Source organism: Spodoptera frugiperda, chromosome 9, assembly GCF_023101765.2.
Source record: "Spodoptera frugiperda isolate SF20-4 chromosome 9, AGI-APGP_CSIRO_Sfru_2.0, whole genome shotgun sequence".
Lineage (NCBI taxonomy): Eukaryota > Metazoa > Arthropoda > Insecta > Lepidoptera > Noctuidae > Spodoptera > Spodoptera frugiperda.
In genome coordinates, this window is record NC_064220.1 from 6,244,187 (window position 1) to 6,261,083 (window position 16,897).

General features: G+C 37.9%; 1 protein-coding gene across 8 annotated transcripts; it reads right to left on the reverse strand.

The window, feature by feature from the left end:
• Nucleotides 1–1,517: 1,517 nt before the first annotated feature.
• On the reverse strand, nt 1,518–10,029 carry LOC118271475 (carboxypeptidase B). Of its 8 annotated transcripts, none has more exons than XM_050695878.1 (8): nt 9,870–10,029; nt 9,325–9,534; nt 8,771–8,873; nt 8,233–8,355; nt 6,114–6,302; nt 4,814–5,081; nt 3,149–3,418; nt 1,518–1,678 (listed from the first exon to the last, which is right to left on the reverse strand). In XM_050695878.1, the coding sequence occupies exons 1-8, from the start codon at nt 9,935–9,937 to the stop codon at nt 1,614–1,616; spliced, it is 1,296 nt and encodes a 431-aa protein (XP_050551835.1). In that variant the 5' UTR covers nt 9,938–10,029; the 3' UTR covers nt 1,518–1,613. The 8 variants fall into 8 exon arrangements, with proteins under 8 accessions (XP_050551835.1, XP_050551836.1, XP_050551834.1 ...); XM_050695879.1 differs by having other exon boundaries at nt 3,149–3,243; nt 4,639–5,081; XM_050695877.1 differs by lacking the exon at nt 4,814–5,081 and having other exon boundaries at nt 3,149–3,686.
• Between the last annotated feature and the right edge of the window lie 6,868 nt (nt 10,030–16,897).

The following is a 16,897-nucleotide window of genomic DNA, read 5'->3' on the forward strand; positions in this document are numbered from 1 at the left end:
CCCGAAACACGGGGGGCGTTACAAGTGCGTTGCCGGCTTTTTGGTTAAGAATTTAAGGGTTGTTGGAAAATCGGGGAAATGGGTCGTCAGTAACGTGACTCACACAACGAAACACAAAGCAAGCGTTGTTTCACGTCGGTTTCCTGTGAGGCCGTGGTATCACTCCGATCAAGTCGGCCCATTCGTGCCGAAGCATGGCTCTCCCACACTTATTCGGCCGAGTGGTTGCAAGTGCTACTGCCAAGCAAGGGGTCTTAGGTTCAATTGCTGGGTGGGACAAAGTATTGCTGGGCTTTTTTCGGATTTTCGAACATTTTTCAGTACTATCACGGAGCTTGGAAACGTGCCCGATATAATAATATGACAATAGGCTCAACCCCTATTACATGAGAGTTTTTTTTTTTTTTTTTTTTTTTTTTACATTTAATGGGTCGACGTTTGGCCGCTATCTCACCTGATGGTAAGTGATGATGCGGCCTACGGTGGAGCATGTCTGCCCATAAGCAACCTATTCACTCGGGCCTTGAAGACACCCAAGTTATACCCATCAGGAAACACAGACTCCGGCAAGGAGTTCCACTCCCTAGCAGTTCGCACAAGGAAGCTTGAAACACAAATGGTGAAAAGTAGGTGTACATTGTATAGCGGCATTGTATGCCGTAATGAGAACCGCTGCTTATCCTTTCAGGTAAGCAGATATTGTGTATGTGTACGTGCATAATATGGAATACTTATAAAAAATAAAATTAGTCTTACCTCATATCGGAAGTTATAGGGTGTTAAAAGGTTTTATGTTTATACTTAGTAGTTCAGCTCTTGGCCACTAACCCGGCAGGTTGCCGCTGAGCTAGCGGCTCGTTGTCGTTCAGCTAAATTGATGAGTCTGTACCGCGCCTGTACTTACAATCTATCACAGCTAATGCATTTCTGTAATGTACACGGCTTTTGTTCTCCTTTGTTTTACTAATATCCAATGAGTGCTATCTTGCAAAATAAAACAGAATTGATTTTTTATAACTGGCGAAACACGCGAACTTTGTTTCGCCTTGGAAAATTTTCTTTGCATCTTTGATTTTTTTCTAACAATAACAAATCTAACAAACAAAGAGCCTGCCGGCTTCTATTTCTTCCTGAGAAATACAACTACAACCTGGGTCTTTTCAAGGTCAGAGTGAATAAGTATGTATTTTCTAAGTCTGTGTGCTCCATCTTCGGCCACATCTTCGCTTCGCCGTTCTGGCAGTAAGCGGGTTGGTGGTCAAACACAGACTTATCAACGCTAAAAAAGGTATAGCTGTTCTTCATATGTAATATATTCAAAGATTCATTTAAATATTATAGACATGTATGTACTTTTATTAAAAGGTAATACTTATTTTTTACCAATTGAAGTTCGTTCAATGAGGGGGATATTATTGCCATACATCGTGGGCGATTCCAGAAAGATCTGTCACTCCACATAGTGTGCAGTGTGAGATTCGCACCTCATCCATAGCAAAGTAATAAAAGGCAATAAATAATCTTATCAGTCAGTATTTATAATAAAATAACAAATGAATACAAAGCTGATAAAATGAACAACACATGAATGATAACTGATGAACAAAAACTTATTAAGATAAAGATTGCTTGCTCTTTGTGAAATTGTCACGGATAAATCTAGCGCCCGTCTTGATACCTTCCCAGGTTTCAAAACCAGCTTGTTCGATAAACGCAGGGTCCACGAAGAAACCGAATCCTCCAATACCAAATCTATGTCCAGGCAGTTCATAAGCATAGGAGTATGGTACACCAATAGATTGGGCATAGTCACTAGCAGTACCTGAATCATCGTAGAGAACCAAGGCAGAGTTACCAACAATATAGTTGGGATTCCAGCTCATTTTAACAGCGTCAATGGACTCTGCCATCCTCACTCCTAGTAAATGGATCATGAGGCCATTTGGAGGTAGAACACCATTTCCATATGCATATAAGATCATGCTTCCAAAACTGTGGATGTCCAAGAACAGTCCGATTCTGTCGATGTATTGGTCGAAAATGGATTTGATTGCAGAAGCTTCTGGTTCAGAGAAGGGCCCTCTTCCGTGGTAGTTGTCGAGGCAAGGGATGCTGCTGGAAGCGGTGGACCAGTTGATGTCGAAGTTCCTGTTCAGATCCACGCCCATGCAGCCCACACCAAGGTTGGTGTTGCGGTTCTTGCGCCATAGACGGGACTGTGAGCAAAAATGTTTTAAATTATTATCAAACCTTTTAGTTCTGGAGGATTAAGGAGGGAATAAACTTTTTGAACGAAACGAACACTATTTTCTAAATATTTGTCACTAAATTGTCACTAGGTGTTGTGATATTCACAACACCTAGTGACAATTTACTCCTGAACTATGGACTTCCTACGAAGGGTTAGCCATAACATCCACCCTGGGCTCGTGGATTAGTAGCCACAGTTTAAAGATTCTACCCTTTCAGACAGTTTTGCTCTAGGAAATATTTAATGTGCATATTTTTGGGGAATCAAACTGAATGAGCTTTTAATCGTGAAAATCATGGAAAGACTCCTCCCACCCTGGGTGAGACCAGAGGGAGTATCAGACTCTTACTGACAAAAACTACCTCGTTTCAACTTCTGCTTCAAGCAAGAGCCCCGGTAATTTCTTGGACTTTCGCGCAGAACCGGGCATCGGTTCTAGTGAGCTAAGTCCATGGTGGGTCGCTTTTAGAAGCGTGCGCAAATTGTGCCGCACAATTTGTTTAGGATACATTTTAGGCTGTCTTAGTGCATACTTTTAGCTTTTTGTAAAATTGATTACATATATCACACTTGCATGATGCATATTATTGTATTACCCGGACTCTAGTCATAAGTATTGAAAATAACTTGATTAGTATCCCATTGCTTATGAATTTACTTTCTTAACTTCTTGACTATTCAATAAAACATCGTGTCTTACTTAGATTTGCACTGAGGCAAATCACAGGCTAATAAATCTTAATGAAATAAAAGACAATCAATCATCTTATCATTTAGCATTTTTAATAAAGGAATATAATCAAAAACAAATATTGACAATACTTCTGATGAAGTTATTCGTTTAAAGATTGCTCTTTTTGATGTTGTCACGGATGAATCTGGCGCCTGTCTTGATACCTTCCCAAGTTTCAAAACCAGCTTGTTCGATAAACGCAGGGTCCACGAAGAAACCGAATCCTCCGATACCAAATCTATGTCCAGGGAGTTCATAGGTGTAGGAGTATGGTACACCAACAGACTGGGCATAATCACCAGCACTGCCTGAAGCGTCATATAGTACCAGGGCCACGTTACCGACAACGTAGTTGGGATTCCAGCTCATTTTAACAGCATCGATGGATTCTGCCATCCTCACTCCTAGTAAATGGATCATGAGGCCATTTGGAGGTAGAATTCCGTTTCCATATCCATATAAGATCATGCTTCCAAAACTGTGGATGTCCAAGAATAATCCGATTCTGTCGACGTATTGGTCGAAGACAGATTTGATGATAGAAGTTTCTGGTTCAGAGAAGGGACCTCTCCCATGGTAGGTGTCGAGGCAAGGAACATTGCTGGATGCTTCTGACCAGTTGATGTCGAAGTTCCTGTTCAGGTCCACGCCCATGCAGCCCACACCAAGGTTGGTGTTGCGGTTCTTGCGCCATAGACGGAACTGCGAGCAAAAATATTTGAAGTTAACATCATGAAATTTTCATCCTCCAAGGAGGCGGTTATAATCGTAACGAATGTCACATCCACTCTTTTCCAATCGTACTATCACATCACATTATCAACAGCCTGTGAAGGTTTAGTTTTTAACTCTGAACCTCTTCTATATACGAAGGGTTTTTTTGAGCGAAGGACAATCATCTATTCTTTTATGCAGCACCAGATGAAGCGAAACTAAGTCTCCGACATTTACTGACTAAAAACTACCCCTTTCGATTTTCTTCTTCGAGACAGAGCCACGCCAACTCCTTGCATTGTTCCAGAGTTCCAGTCGGTCATTGGCCCTAGTGGGCCCCATCTGTTGAGGTCTGACGGCTCTGTTAGGAGTTCGACACGCGACTCACCACCTACGAAGAGTTTTCCTTAATATCCACACCCAGCAAGTGGTGGACAGTTTAAATTTTAGCTTTACCAAAGAATTTTGCTCATGGACATTTTAACTGTGCATATGTTAGTGCATCAAACTGAATCAGATTGTTCGGTGGTGTATCAAAATTTTATGAATATTTCGGTCTTTTAAACTGCATAATTTTGACACTTTCATGGTGCATTTAATCCAAGCTCTAGCCATATGTGTAGAAAATTAGGTACTTGTGTAGTAACTCATTTTAAAATGTGCCTTACAAATGAAATTTACATTAAATAAAACACAATTTTCTCATCAATCAGCATTTTTAATAAAAGGAAAGCAATTAAAGCATATTATTTACAATACATGATTTGTATGGAACAAATATTAATTAATTTAATGATTGCTCTTTTTGATGTTGTCACGGATGAATCTAGCGCCCGTCTTGATACCTTCCCAAGTTTCAAAACCAGCTTGTTCGATAAACGCAGGGTCCACGAAAAAACCGAATCCTCCGATACCAAATCTATGTCCAGGCAGTTCATAGGTGTAGGAGTATGGGACACCAACAGACTGGGCATAATCACTAGCAGTACCAGAAGCGTCATACAGAACCATAGCAGTGTTACCAACAATATAGTTGGGATTCCAGCTCATTTTAACAGCGTCAATAGACTCTGCCATCCTCACTCCTAGTAAATGGATCATGAGGCCATTTGGAGGGAGAACTCCGTTTCCATATCCATATAAAATCATGCTTCCAAAACTGTGGATGTCCAAAAACAATCCGATTCTGTCGATGTATTGGTCAAAAACGGATTTGATGGCAGAAGCTTCTGGTTCAGAGAAGGGACCTCTTCCGTGGTAATTGTCAAGGCAAGGAACATTGCTGGACGCTTCTGACCAGTTGATGTCGAAGTTCCTGTTCAGGTCCACGCCCATGCAGCCCACACCAAGGTTGGTGTTGCGATTCTTACGCCAAAGACGGAACTGCGAGCAAAAACATGTGAAAGAAACATCACACTTTTTAATCCTCCGAAGAGACGGTGTTAAAAGTAGTGAATGAAATACTAACACCTACTCCTGATAAAAAAAATGTGATTTTCCTGTTGCAATATCCTCATGCGAGGCAGGGTTTGAAAATAAAATGTCAAAGTAAAATGTTATAGTTTTATCAGAGAACACGACGAACGGTTATTTAATTTATGGGACAAGCCCTCTACTACCTTCCAAAATTTACTTATGCAACTACAACCATGAAAACACTACAGAAACCCGGTGACCCAAAGACATAAATAACTGTCTTGGATCCCGCAACGAAATAAATCAAAGGTTATTACTAGATGAGAAGAAAACTCCCATAGGAAGACATATAATAAACATTTACTGTACTGTCGCAAAACCATCACATCACATCACATTAAAAACATAACGAGAACTGTCATTACTCCAATATTCCAAAAATAATCCATCCAATATTGAAATTATGTTCCTATTTAGCCAACCAACATTTTGGCAGTATGGCCGTCGCGGTTTTTTAATTGGCCCATAATTTAATACTTGGACGCGTGAGAATCATGCATCACTTTATTTTGCAAATATAATTTGCGACCAATATTCCGAAATTATTACAGCAACAAAACTGAAATCGAAAAATTTTACATTAAGTATTGGTTTTTTTTTAATTAAACAAGCAACCTGTTCTGGCTTCGTTCGGATGCTACTTCTTGACTTTCCTGGTGAATTTTTCACTTTTATCTAATACTAGCTGTCCCGGCAAACTTCGTACAGCCTCAAACATGTCCTTCTCACCTTTAGACTTTTCCTGAACTTCCACAAATAATTCAAGATAGTTTTAGTGAGAGTAACGAACAGCAATTGATTTTTATTAGAAATAAGCCTTGTCCTGACTCCTTATCCAAAAATTGCAACACACTTTTGGCAACTCTAGTGCTGTGGGTCCATGGGCAGCGCCGATTGACACGACAGCTTGCTTATCCGAGAATTTAAAGTGCCCCTTACCTCTCCGTGACTGTGAACATATCCATCAGGATTGGCGATGGGAAGGATGATCCAGTCGATATCCTGGATGAGATCCTGCTCGGTGACGTCAATCACCAGCTTGTGGATGGCGTACAGAGTGGCTGGCAGGGTGATCCATTCGCGAGCGTGAAGGAGGGACTCCATAAACACTATTGGTTTCGTTGAGGTCTGCAAAAAACAAAAAAGCCATTGACGTAATGAAAGAAATCAGTGACTTTATTGTCATGAAATGAGCTGAAGAGTTGGTTTTCTTGGATGTACCAACTGAACTCTTAATTGGTCCATTTAGGGAGGAAGGCGATAAAACTTAAATTTTGTTGTTTTCAAGGTTATTTTCTTTTTCTATCGCTTTGACTGAATATTAGTTTTACATTGTTTCAATTGCTTCAACTATTTGAGAACAATGTAAACCAAGAATTGTATTGTGAATCAGATTGGAAAAGAGTAACCTATGGAGTTTCTTCAGTTTCCTCTCCACAGGAATCTACACTTTGTTAATTGTTATTAATATTATTATATTTGCCTTGACGTTCAAAAGTGCCATCCTGGTCTATTTGAAATAAATCATTTTGACTTTGACTTGACATCATACTATAACCAGTCGGTGTAGTAAAAGCACGAAAATAGTTATTTACTGGTTGTAAAAAATTTAAAACACACGACAGTCTCCTGTTCAAGGCGCATGATCTTTTCATACTCTTTCAAATGTCCTTCAACATATTTAAAAAATATTCCGCAAAAACAAGTACTAAATAACAATATAATCTTAATATAAACCTAATCAACTCTTTAAAGATTATTTAGAGCTCAACTCATTATTATAATTATTTATCTATTTCAAACGTATTATGACGATTTTAATTAATCTTTCGCTATCTCACACGTATTTTTAATAAGAATTTGCACGTGTTTAGATTTTCTTTGTTTGTGTGTTGAAATTAGCATGTGATATTGACAATGACATTCGATAAATTACAGATATCCCGAAGATTCACTAGCATTTAAGCCATTGGTCTAAAAGAGCCATCACTAGAGATGTGCTATGCTGTAGATGCGTTTGGCTTCCACCAATCATATTCATTACATTCATTACACATAGCTTAACACTGGTGGAATCGGACACAGCTATGCTATGTTTTTTTCTATGGAAATATGCGTGGTATGGATGCGTGCTATGGATGTGTGCTATGAATGGCTTTCCTACTATCGATACATCGCATACTCGAGCTTCGCATCTTCCTCGCACTGCTACTTTGCGGCGGTACATCTTCATAGCATATCTTACTCGCACAGCTACATAGCTTAGTATCAGTGGAAACAGTCATATAGATTCATGGCTTAGCTTTACATCTTCGTAGCATAGCTACATAGCACGTCTCTGACATCTCTCTCACATCTCTGGTAGGTAAAGGTCCGTATTTCACCCTTCAAACTGTTATCACAGAAATTTATCTTTCCAACATTTCAATAATCTTTATTATGATCTACTATGGTCGCTATAGCAACCAATAAAAAACTTCACTACATAGTAGAAGAAAAGAAATAAATTCACTTTCACTGTCCCTATGTCCCTTTGTATGCTTAAAAATTACCTAACTGATTTTGATACGGTTTTTTAATAGATAGAGTGATTCAAGAGGAAGGTTATATGTTTAATATATCACCATTACATCCATGCAAAGTTGGGGCTGGTCGCTAGTAAAACTATATTTACAGGGTGTAGGGAAATTATACAGGGTGTACCTGGAAGTATAGATCAAATCGAATAGGGGTATAGAGGAAGTTATTCCTAACGTTTTTATCTCGGAATGGTGGTCAAAAGTTGTGACTAATTATCGTTTTGTAGTGATTTCCTAAAGAATCGATCACAACCAAACAACTAGTAGGGGCATCAATATACTTTTTATTTAAATACAAAAACCTTAAACTAAAAACCAAAAAATAACTATCAATGTACTGCCTGTGTCCGGTACATAGAAATAAAAAATACCTCTTCTAAGGCCAGGTTTCCACTGCGTAAAGGAAACCCTAACCATTATCCTAAAATCGATTTGAAATTATGATTACCTATTTGAGATGAGTGATAATAGCAACTTACTTCGAAATCTCCACTGGAAACCTTGATGTACTTGATGTCTCTGCCTTCAAAACTCTTGCCAGCATTCACCAGGGTCACAGTCTCTGGGTAGGCTGCAGCCAGCATCTCCAGAAAGGTGTCCACCTGGAATTGGAAAGGATTTGGTAAATAGTGAATGAAGTGTAGTTCTTGAACCAATAGAAGTAGATAACCAACAACTTTCAGTATAGGGTAGATGTAAATTTTTTTTTATTTTAATGTCCGTCTTGTAGATTATTTTAAAACATTAGACACGTATTTTTTACTTTCTTACGGAAACAAATACTTTCGATGGTATATTGATTTGAAATATCGCGTGACGTCACTTCTAGGTACGTTTTATAGGTAGAAATTGCGTAGCTAGCTCCCTCTTATACTTTGATTCGTTTTATCTAAGTATTGTCTTTTTTACGAGAAAATAAAAAATACATATCTAATTATTTTTTCATTATTATCTAACTGACTCATTATATTTTTAATTTTCACATCCGTCATCATCCCTATAAAATAGTTCACAAACCTGGTGATAAGTGTAAATCTGATCAAATGGTAAGGAATCCAATCTTGAGCCATTGTTCTTTCTTGCAGCTTCCGAAAGCAGCTGGTCTTCTAAGTCCAAGATACTAAAATAAATACAAACATTTATAACACAAAGATACTATAAAAGTACATTAAATATAACACCAGCTTTCTATCATTTATGTTAAGTCCCGTGTATAATGAAAAGTCTTTTGCCAATAAGCATACATAATACATCTATATATGTATACATGTATATCTTGAGATCTCATACTGGCACTTGTGTTACCAATCACATCACAAATAAACAGGCTTACGGCATAAGTGACAACCACTGACCAAAGACCTCTTGTCACACGCAGAGAGTTTAATTTAATTTCTATTTATAAGTTTAAAATCGCCAAACTGCATTGAGCAAGCGTGGTGACTGGTGATTAATGCTCAAACCTCCGTAAAAGAATATGCCTTTGACCAGCAGTGGCCACTTATAGGCTGATGATGTATATAATAATGAATCCCAGCAGATAAAGATGACGATGATGTATAAGCACTTACTCCTTGATATTGTCGGATTCAATTTGAAACTCTACGCCTGCAGCTTTGAGTTCATTTTGGAACAGCGATTTCTTGTCTTTTGGTACGAGGACCTGGCCATCATGCCCGGGTATGGCATGAGACCAGACATCCAGGTCTAGAGCCTTGCTGAGGTAGTTGACTAGTTCTACCTGGTCTGTGGTCTTCACAGATACTTTGTAGAGACCGTAGCTGAAAAAAGAAAAAGAAAAATTCTTGTTTATAACAGTAATACTACTTTTTTCTCTCAATGGATAGCCCCAGGTACTAATATCAAATATACCTACCCATATTTCACCAGTTATCTATATATTCTATACTTAATATATGTATAATTACCCTTCCCAATCTTCCCGATCCCCGATCCCCCAGCAACCCTTCAATTCCTAACCCCCAAAAGGCACTTCTAGTAACGTTTCTAGTGTTTCAAGTGTCCAAGGGCGGCAGCGATTGCTTACCATCAGGTGATCCGTCAGCTCGTTTACCGGCTTATACCATAAAAAAAAGTATATTAAAATTAACCTTACCCATCATAAACCTCGTGTTTGGCTAAAGCCAACCCGATGATAAGGAATAAACAGCCAACTCTCAACATATTGTCACCACAAACTGAACGAAATATTATAAAAAACAAATCAATACCGTTTACCCAATAATCGGTATCAATAATTTAATCAATTCGATAAATCATTACGAAAGTCGATAAGAATACGTTAATTCATTAAAATCCGAGATATGTTATTTAATTCGATGATAGTACTGTTATCTTCTAAACTATTAAATTATCTACACACCATGATTTCACATTTTTTTCGAAACAGTATACCGCCTGTTTTATTATCACCTGCCAATTTTTTTTTCTGAGAGTTACCTAGGTATCATTCAAACATAATAATGGCTCCTCTGGTGTTGCGGGTGTCCATGGGCGGCGCTAATCGCATACCATCAGGTGACTCGTTTGCTCATTTGTCATCTATTACATAAAATAAAAAAGGTAATTTAAAAAACTAAAAAACCCGACTGCGTTTCTTTATAACATGAAAATGAAAAAAACCCTAAAACAAGAATACAAGAAAAATTTAAGCAGTCGGGACCCATTCTAGAAAGCCGTATGTGCCCTCACTAAGTCTTCATAATATTTAGAATGGGTCCCGACTGCTTAAATTTTTCTTGTATTCTTGTTTTAGGATTTTTTTCATTTTCATGTTATAAAGAAACGCAGTCGGGTTTTTTTAAATTACCTTTTTTTTTTTTATTTTCATTTAGTTTTATTATTTTTATATTTTGATATATCCAGTGTCACTCTCACAGTAAATACGAATCAAACGACCCCTATCAAGCTGAAATCCATCGAGTCGTTCAGGCAGGCTAGAGAGTGAGCAATATTCGAATTTGGCGCCAAAAATCCGCCATTTTTTTTCTTTTGATATATCTAGTGTCACTCTCACAGTAAATACGAATCAAACCACACCTCTCAAGCCAAAATCCATTGAGTCGTTTAGCCTAGAGAGTGAGCAATATTCGAATTTGGCGCCAAAAATCCGCCATTTTGTTTTTTTAAACATTTTGATATATCCAGTGTCACTCTCACAGTAAATACGAATCTAACGACACCTCTCAAGTCAAAATCCATCAAGCCGTTTAGGCTGCAGAGCGTGCCAAACAATTATACATACATACATACTCTCGAAAAACATAACCCTCCTTCTGGCGCAGTCGGGTAAAAAAGATTCCATTTCTAAATAAAAAAAACTAAAAAAAACCGACATCACTAGAGAAAATCGGTTAAGAAAACATTAAAAGAATTAATTTCGGAGGTCGGTGTTAAATAATAAGAAACAAACCATAATGAGAAAAATCGATGTTCGAAATAAAAATTACCTTTTAATGATTAAATACTTATAATGATGAAATAAAACCTTTTAATGATTTTTTACCTTCTTTCTTCAGTAAAGTCGATTATTCTATTTTATAAAACGTTATTTTATTTTAAAAATGTTAATGTGTGAATGATACCTAGCTCTCAAAAAAATATTGAAAAGTGTTAAAAAAAGCAGGCTGTATTATCTACACAGCATGGTATCAGGATTTTTCTTCAGAAGCAGTAGATATGTGTATTTGTAATACCATCAATTTTTGGCAGTTGCGTTGTGAGTTTCATTTAAGAAAGCATGATCTTTAAAAATCTCAGTGAGACATTCACCCATACCTACAATCAAACAGCTGAACTTTCAAAGTCAAAGCCAAATCATTTATTCCAATTAAACCATAAATACTGAGGTACTTTTGAAAAATAAGCAAAGAAAGAAATAAACAATATAAGTGCTCCACCGTAGGCCGCATCATCACTTACCATCAGGTGAGATAGCGGCCAAACGTCGACCCATTAAATGTAAAAAAAAAAAAAGTTTTTAAACTGACATGGTCACTAACACTATTATTAGAACTTGAGACGGGATATTTACCATGTTTATTTTAATCATATACACAACAACAAATAAACATGGTAAATATCCCGTCTCAAGTTCTAATAAAAATAAACAATAGTTTGTCAGTCTGTCCGTCAGTGAAGCTAAGTGCTAAGCTTTAGCCAGTTCTTCAGGCCGCTAGTTAAACAGCCAAATAAGCCAGTTTGCTATGATAGTCATAAAATGAAAAACGTTCCGTGGCAGCAAGTATATGACATAATATAAAAGTTATAAAATAACTTGGTTTTACATAGTGTTTGTAAGAACGACAAAGTTATATTTGCGTCTTTTGAAAATGTATTATTTCTTAAAAACTAATAATGATATCTCGTTCAACTTTCGGACGGACATGACAAATCTATAAGGGTTCTTTTTTATGCCATTTGGCTACGGAACTCTAAAAACCCGAAATCTTTATACCTATTAAAATGTTTATCGGGAACGTGCGCAAATTTATAAATTATTAATTTTAATCTTAAAAGATAAACATCGAAAAGTTATTTATTACAGAAGAGAACTTGTTATTAGCTTATTAGGTTTTTCTTATATTATTTAGAAATTCCAATGACGGTCGTGAATAAAGTATATCGTAAGACATACTAAATTAACTGACTGCACGGTTGGCGTGGTGGCTAGGCAAAAAGGCTGACGCGCAACGTGTAGCGGGTTCGATTCCCGCACGGAGCAACTCTTTGTGTGATCCACAAATTGCTGTTTCGGGTTTGGGTGTCATGTGCATGTCAAATTGTACGTCTGTAAACGCACCCACGACACTGGAGGAAACCCTAGTGTGGGGCAACGTTTAAAAAAAAGAAGGTTTACTCACGAACATTAATGAAAAACTATATTAAAATAAACTACTAGATCTTTTCTTTATTAATTTAGGTGAGTAAACCGTGATTTTTAGATAATAATAATATTTTTAGTAAAGACAGTAGTGGCAATAGTCAGAGCCGCTGGATGCCGGTAGCTTCAAACCACCCGTTGTCATTGGGGAAAACTTATTCACCCAAGGATGCCCCTAACTGTTCCAAACTACCAGACCGACTGAACGGGAGAAGTCACTGGATGATTTTCCTTCTCAAAAAAGAGGTATTGGCCCTCCGGTAAACACACTCAAATGACGAGAAACTGCAAGCGTCATTTTATGCCTATGTTATGTGATACCGTGACTTCACCGTGTTCACATCTTTGAAATGTGGTCGATGGGGCTAAACATAACACTTGCATTATTTAAATACATAAAGTCACGCCTTTTATCACCGATGAGGTAGGCAGAGATGCAAATTACGTCACCGTACATGTAAAGTACACCAACTTTTCTTTCTTTCACCATTGGTGTTATAAGTCCGACGTAATAGTGGGTGAGCCATATACCCGGCACAATTTTAGACCCGTGATACTACTGAGAAATTTTCGAAAAGCTGAAATAAAGCCCAGCAATACTGGCAGTCGCATTTGCGACCACTCGACCAACTAGGCAGTCTATTTAAATATATATTTTTCAAATAATGCTTACTCATACTGCAGTACAATTTATTTGCAGGATCATTATTACGAATGAAACTAATATTTGCCTTCAAGCCGTTATAATACACATAATGGATAAAAACCACTTATTATCGTGTAGCCATACAAACTTATTCAGTTTTAAAATTGCATTTTAATAAAACATAACATGCTTTATGTGAAGTCAAATTGAAGTCATTTATTTAAATGAATAATAATAAGGCACTTTTAAAAAAGTATTAAAATTTATTGTAAGTAGCTTTTTGCTTTGACTTACTAGCTTATACCTAAGGGCGCTTTTCCATCAGTGATGTGCTATGCTGCTGTGGATGCATTTGGCTTCCACCAAACATATAAACATATTCATTGGTACACATAGCTTAGCTTAGCATAGGGTAGTTCGCCGAGCGACCAGAATTATACCCACACAGATGCCCTGATCCGGAGCTGTGGATTACCTAGCAGGTTTACCAGGGATACGGCTCGAAAAACAAAAGTAACATCAGGGTGGTTTTTAGGCAGTACAAGTCTAAAACTCCCTCTTGCCTCGCCCAAGGTGGAAAAAGTCATTGGATGATTTTCCCCCCTCAAAAAAGTACGCTCTCTAGTTTAAACCCGTCTGCCTCTGCCTAAGATGTGTACAAAACACTAAACTAGTGTATAGTAACAAAATTACCTCACATTAGCGAAATGATGCGTGTAACCGATTTTGTAGAGTTGGAAGCCTCGTACGAAGTACGGGTTAATGGTTCACTAATGTCCTTACACCAGGGGCCTTAGTCTGATATTACAATTGTGTCAGAATGGTCGGTCACTGGGCAGTGCAAGAGGGACGGAGCTATGTAGGTTGTATAGCTCCGTCCCTAGGATCCCAGGTCATAGTCGAATAATAACTAGATATTTAGGGCCATTTGGAGTTCAAGACCCTTAGGGTGCCTTATGACTTATCTTACTTTCGTACTAATATTATAAATGCGAAAGTTTGTGTGTTAATGTGTATGTTTGTTACTCAATCACGTCAAAACCGCTGAAGGGATCGGGAGGAAATTTGGAACAGGGATAGATTACAGTCTGGAATAACACATTTTTTTTGTGGGTGGAAAATCATCCAATGACTTCTCCCACCTTGGGCGAGGCGAGAGGGAGTGTCAGACTCTTACTGACTAAAAACCACCCCGTTCCTTCTCCTGCTTTTCGAGCCGGAGCCCCGGTAAACCCGCTAGGTAGTCCGCAACTCCGGTGGAATAACACATAACGTTAGGTTTAAGGATTTATCAGCGTTCTTGCTTAATACTGGTCGGTATTGATTTCAAACTTATAATTAGAAATTATTTAGGTTTCCTCATTATGTTTTCCTTCACCGTTTATCAGTGGTGTCTAAATAATCTTAGAAAGTACATATAACTCGGAAGAAGTCACATTGGACGTTGACGTTGGTAGGTTTCAAACACGCACCCTCGAGCATGAGAAGCGGGTGTCTCAAACCTCCGGACCACCATGAGGACAATAATAAATCATATATGTGGTACCTTAATGATGATAATTAAAATATTAACTGCCCAATCTCTGTCAAAGGTTACTTTAATTAGGTCTTACGACACCTACAGGACAACTACAGGGTATATACATGTCCGGAGCTGCGGACTACCTAGCTGGTTTACCGGGGCTCCGGCTCGAAAAGCAGGAGTAGGAACGGGGTGGTTTTTAGTCAGTAAGAGTCTGACACTCCCTCTCGCTTTGCCCAAGGCGGGAGAAGTCATTGGATGATTTTCCCCCCTCAAAAAAAAAGGGTATATAAATGTGTGTGTTCCATTCTGCTGTCACCACACGGCAAATTTAAGGCGTAATGTTATGGAAAGGTGAACAGGTCAACCCATTACGCCAAGTTGCGAAGTTTGAAAGAAAACAATACGTTGTCGGTATTCTGAGAGAGCGACTCTCACACCGTAGCTGTAAATTAGTTGCTAATTTATTATTTACTAATTTCTGTCAACGGTCTTCGCCCGACAACTACGTTCCAGTTGGGATAAAAAGTAGCCTATCGAAACCCAGGAGTAGGAACTTATACCATCTCTGTATACCATTAAGTTTCAAAAAAAATCAAAATCCCTCACAGTAATTTCACCGTGATTGACGGTCAACAAAATCTAAACAATCCAAACAAGACAAACCTTACATTTAAATTAGTGTAAATTATTTACCATATATTATGTTCTTATTTTCCTGAGAAAAGTCATTTTGAGTATTTAATTGTAATTATTTTTTCATACAAGCACTTTTGAAGCGTCAAAATGGAATATGTGTATAAGAGTTTTTAGACTTGCGAAGAATGAAAATGGAATATTGATAAGTAAGTAAGTAATACCAGTAAACAATAATGTCATTCAAATACTACCGTACCGTACTAGTTGGATGAATTATTAATAAAGATTTGACATAATTTGTTAACTGCCAGTGCCAAACTTACATACATCCATTTTCTATTAACCCATTCGACTAGTGTTTAAATGTCATTGATTTGTAATAGATTCGAACTCCTTGCTAAACACAGTCAATACTCAACAACTTAACAGCTAGGCAACTTGTACTTCTAATAAACTTGCAAAGCGCCTGCAAGAAATAACAAAGCAAGCGATACCACAGACGCGTTCATTGCACTATAAATTAACAAAGGCGCGATCAGTGGCGCGCAGTACCTCTCGTTCGACTAATATCAACGGCTTAAACGACACAATCGCGTGCATGCTCCTCGATATAGGTTCCTTGCGAATATGAAGCTTAGACTTCCATATACTTTATATAGAATCTGCTTAAGCATATAACATATTGGCAAACCTTTGCAATGCAGGTTTCAGATAGCTTTTCTTACAATACCATACTACTATATGGCAGTACAGTTTTAATTTATAATAGATAATAAAAATATTTAGGTGTGGGAGAATGGGCCGGTTCCACCGGAGTGATACCACGGCCTCAAAGAAAACTGACGTGGAACAACGCTTGCGTTGCGTTTCGTTGTGATTCCTCCGATTCTCCAAAAACCCTTTAAATTCCTAACCCCCAAAAGGCCGGCAACGCACTTGTAACGCCTCTGGTGTTTCAAGTGTCCATGGGCGGCGGCGATTGCTTACCATCAGGTGATCCGTCGGCTCGTTTACCGGTTCATTCCATTAAAAAAATATTACTTAAGGGGGTGATCGTTATCATCATCGTCAACGTGTCCTAAATATCCTTGATGCTCGATCTAAACATTAGTTTATGAACAAGCAAGAAAATTACCGCCGTGAAAAATACAAAATATTTCTATAAAATCACAAAGGAGGTGAACATCGGTGTAAGGCCATTAAGGCGCGAAGTTCAAAGACATATTCATATTAAAATTTATGACTCAACTTTAAATAGTTACGGGCAGGGATGCAATATAAGTTACATTGTTCCACTTACCAAGTTGTTCGTTAATGGTTGCCTGTATTACGCTGTAAATATTACGTGCAAGAAATATGGCGTCGAAGGCGGCCATTTTTTTTTTGTTTGCCGCCAAAACTTTGACGTTTGTGTTCGAAAGACGTTTAGTTTGA

Excerpts from the sequence above, each read along its gene's own strand:
- LOC118271475 (XM_035587571.2), bottom strand. The coding sequence starts at position 9,937 with ATGTTGAGAGTTGGCTGTTTATTCCTTATCATCGGGTTGGCTTTAGCC. Across the intron at positions 8,874-9,324 it reads GAATCCGACAATATCAAGGA|TATCTTGGACTTAGAAGACC; the intron begins GTAAGTGCTTAT and ends TATTTATTTTAG. Across the intron at positions 8,356-8,770 it reads AGATTTACACTTATCACCAG|GTGGACACCTTTCTGGAGAT; the intron begins GTTTGTGAACTA and ends TTCCAATTCCAG.